The sequence below is a fragment of the Loa loa genome, assembly GCF_000183805.2.
Source record: "Loa loa unplaced genomic scaffold supercont3.638, whole genome shotgun sequence".
Lineage (NCBI taxonomy): Eukaryota > Metazoa > Nematoda > Chromadorea > Rhabditida > Onchocercidae > Loa > Loa loa.
Window position 1 is genome coordinate 12916 of NW_018108818.1, and position 4582 is coordinate 17497.

At 23.3% G+C, this 4582-nt stretch overlaps 1 protein-coding gene across 1 annotated transcript in view; it reads left to right on the forward strand.

Annotated features, from left to right (window-relative positions):
• Nucleotides 1–186: 186 nt before the first annotated feature.
• LOAG_12879 (hypothetical protein) overlaps nucleotides 187–4582 on the forward strand; it is a gene marked incomplete at both ends in the record, with an annotated part of 5476 nt that continues 1080 nt past the window's right edge. Inside the window, 5 exons of the mRNA XM_020448606.1 lie at nucleotides 187–288; nucleotides 507–592; nucleotides 1175–1342; nucleotides 1865–1976; nucleotides 3247–3321. Coding sequence (XP_020301266.1) covers nucleotides 187–288; nucleotides 507–592; nucleotides 1175–1342; nucleotides 1865–1976; nucleotides 3247–3321 — 543 coding nt within the window. The remainder of the gene's footprint in view (nucleotides 289–506; nucleotides 593–1174; nucleotides 1343–1864; nucleotides 1977–3246; nucleotides 3322–4582) is intronic.

Genomic DNA, 4582 nt, shown 5'->3' on the forward strand with positions numbered 1-4582 from the left:
TATATATATATATATATATATATATATATATATATATATATATATATATGTATATATCCAATATTTGTCACAGTTATTAATACTAATTTTTATGTAAAATTACAGTAAAAAATTTATAATAATACTAAATTTATGAATGAATGTAAAATTATGCATATTAGTAAATTTATTTAGGATAATTTTCAGGTTTTTGTGTCAACTTCAACAGATATCTCCCTTTGTGAATTATTCGCACGTCTCATAAATCGTTTACGGGCTACTCCTGCTCTATTTGCTGTCCTGGATGAGGTACCATCATCTTTTATGCTAATTATTTAAAAGCTTTCTTTTATTTTGTCACATATATTATTGCAAATAATCGCTTCAAAAATATAAATAAAATAACAAATGGATAATCGTACTGATAATTTCAAGATAATTAAACTATCACTTATCAAATTACGATAATTAACTTGTAGTTGCGTCCAATTCCATGCCTTTAAATTAAGTACAAAATAGTTTTATAGGTATGTCAACCGATTGAAATATGCGATAGTGCTTTAAATGTGCAATACATAAATCGAGCTTATGAAACAAATACTGGTTTCAAGCGGTAAATTCTTTCCCTATAATATGCTAATATCACATTACCGTACCATCAAGGTTTACTTGATGTTATGGCGCATTATTCCAACTGAAAAAATTGTGCAGTACTATACTTGTAGTGGCGAAATTTGTTTCAAAATTACAAAATTACAAAACTACAAATGAAGAAATTTGCTACCGTACATTGCAAATAGCTAAGCTTATTACAATATATTGTAAATACATTGCGTGTTGCAATATATTACAAGTGATGAAATTGTTATAGTACATTACAAGTTATGGTATATCACAAGTGACGAAATTGTTATAGCATATTACGATAAGCTCGGAACATTGCAAAGTTACGGTATATTATAAATGATGAAATTGTTATAGTACATTATAATTAGCTCGGAATATGACAAAGTTACGGTATCCTAGTATCGTTAATTCATATTTTTTCCTTAGAATATATTTTATTTTGCTGGGTAAATAATGCCGTTTTGAATGTAATAAAGTATATTGCTAATTGTTTAACTCAACGTGACACAACGTGATTACGTGACCTTTTATAATTTTCTCTTTTTTTTCTTTTTTTTTTGTTTTTAAGGAATGAAATACTTGGCACAAAATCATCCGATATTCGACGAAAATCATTGCAACAAAAAAATCCAATAAGATCGAAAGATCTTATTACACTAACAACAGCAGAAGGTGAAGCAATACGACAAGGAAGTTATGAATGGCAATGTATACAAGTACCTGGAAGTTCTACCAGGTAAAAACTTCAAAATTAATAAAAAGAGCACGAAGTTAATTTTTATTTCGTGCAAATATTAATAGTATTATTAGCTCAAGTTTAATTAATTAGTTAGCAATTAAATATAGCATTAAATTAGTACGTTATCTTAATCTTTTTAGTAGCAGAAAAAAAAAACGAAAAAACTTTTCTGTACCACTACTTGTATATTATTTATAAATTTATTTCAGAAATAATTTTTATTTTTAAATAGTTAAAATACAAATAATATTTGTAATTAAAATTCACTACATGTATATATCAATACTTCGCATAATTCTTTGTATGATAAATTTTTCAGTAAAAGATAGTGATAATAAAAATCACTATAATCATACAATTTGTTCAAATGATCAAATGACCAATAATTATTGATTAAATGACCGGATAGATAATTTTTAAAATATTTCTATTATCTATATATAAACTAAAAAAAGAAAAAACCTTTATAACTTATTTTTCCTTCCGGTTTTCCGGTTTTTTTTATCTCTCTTCTTCCAGCCAACAGTTTGTTTATTTAAAACGAAATAATGGTGATTCAACATTCCATACTAATACATCATTACGAAGTGAACGATCACAAACAGCACTTGTCGATGCACCTATCAATGAGGTAAATTTCTACCTATAAAGGTATTAATTATTCCCCTTTTTTTTTCTTCTTTCTTTTTTCTTTATATTTTTTTTTCACCCATCTTATTGCATTATAATTTAATTAATAGGTAATGTTTCATTTCTTTCTTTTTTTTCCTGCAAATTTTACGTTTATTTCATATTATAAATATATTTTAAAATACTTATAAATGTGATAAATAATATAAAATCTAATAAAATAATATAAAAAAGAAAATAATATCAAAAAAAAAAATATAATAATATAAAATCTAATCGATATTAGAGGCGACATATTTTAATTCAAAATTTGATCACTATGAAATCTTTATTCAATCTAATATTAATAATATTGTAACAGTAGTAGTAACAGTAATAGTAGTAACGGTAGTAGTATTAAGGCGTAATTTGTTTAATTAACATAATTTTTCTAGAATTTAAGTGAATTAAACAACTTTAAAAAGTAAATTAGGTAATTAGACACCTAAATAAATTAGGTAAATTATTCACTAAAAGTTAACACTATCATAGATAATGTATCACTTCTCTTATTTCATATTACAGATATATTTTATATTAATTTTTTATTATGTTAATTTTTTTTTTTATATTTTTGTCAAGTTTTTATTCAACCTTTGACCCGGCTATTTTATTACTCAGCCTAAAAAACATTTTCGAAGTTTAATTTTTTTAATAACGATTGAAGAAAATAAATTATTACTATTGTTATATGAATTAAAGAAAGCAAAATTTAGAACAAAAATTGCCGATAACTATAGTAGCAAAAAGTTTTTCGGCATTTATCTTTTTAAAAAATTTATGCTTCATTAAAATAATTATAATTGGAAATTAAGAATAGCAATCAAATTATTCAAGATTTGTTATGTTTTGCAACAATTATATTAAACTAAAGTGTTTTATGGACTTGATTATTAATTAATTAAGGTTTATTCCATTACATCCAATTTACCCGAATATTTTATTGATTAACTGTGATTAATCCGATATTTACCTTTAAAATATTTTTATACCTTAATTTAAGCAATTATTAGAGAAAACATATTTTAATTCAAAATTTGATCACTTAAACTGCGTCAAAAAATAGATTTATCATTTTGCAGATTCAAAAAAAAGCAACCTAATTAAGTTAATTAATTTTTCAATTATGGTTTTTATTTTTTTCGATTAAAAATTTTTAAAGAAATTGAACAAAAAGTGTCAATTTTCTTTTTTTGTTTCATTTTATTCATTTAAATAATTCATATTTTGAGGTATTATTCTCATTACGAGATGCTATGATGCGAGCAGATGAACAAACACAACAAATCCTTCGAGACGCAATTAAAGTTTGTTAATTAAAATCATAAATAAAATGCTTATATTATTATTACCTTTTTGTTATTTTTTGTAGATAAGTACGAAGGAAAAATATTATTTCCTAGCTATCTTTTGGCTAATTTTAATTAAGGAATATTTAAAAGTCTTATTTTTTTTTTTATAAGACGTATTTAAAATAATATTCGATACATTTTCTTCGCTTATAGTGATATTATTAAATTTCTTACAGTAATTATAATTACAATTTTTGATTCTTAAATAATCATGCAAACTACGAAAGACATATTTGAACTTGAAATTGGAACATATAATTTAAACTATGTAACTCAAATAATTTACTAGAATTACTAAGCATTTTATGAATTAGAAAACGAAATACAGTAAATTGAATTAATTAACATCATTGATTATTTTTAAGAAGCATTAATGATGCATTGCAAAATGGGCATAATGTATGGAATAATTCAACAATAATACAATTGGTAGAAAAATAATATATACAAATAGGAGGAAAAGACTAAAAAACAGGAATTAATAAATGAAATAAGAAGTAAGGATCAGAAATATTAAGGGAATTTAATTGGAAATTACAAATTCATTAATTACAGCATGTTTGAAGATATTATATTTGCAAAGATAAATTGTTCTTTTTTTTTTTTTTGAATTGCAGAAGCATATTTGAACTAAATAGGTTGAATCATTTGTGAGAGAGGTGAAAGGTTAAGAGATTTTGAAAATTTTAATATACAACAATAAGTGCTATTACATTAATTATTATCATATGCTATCATTTATGGATTGAAATTTAATGTCAATTAATCCTATTGGAAAATCTTTTCTAATCATTTCAAAACATCAAAATTTTTTTCCTTTTTTTTCTGTTTTAAAAAGCAATTCTCATGATAATATTGTAAAAAAATAATTGTTAATTCAGCAAATTATTATTTGGAAAGTGAAATAAAAAAAGAGAAAAATTTTGTCGAATATCACTTATCATTTTCTATTGATTAGCCAAAAATGCAAATGAATGTTTCAAATGACTAATATTATCATCTATCTAACCTTCACCATTTACTTCAAATGGCTAATATTGTCATCTATCTAATCTTAATCATTTATTTCGAATGGCTGATATTATCATGTATCTTAATCATTTACTTCAAATGGCTAATATTGTCATCTATCTAATCTTAATCATTTATTTCGAATGGCTGAGTATTATCATGTATCTTAATCATTTACTTCAAATGGCTAATATTATCATCTATC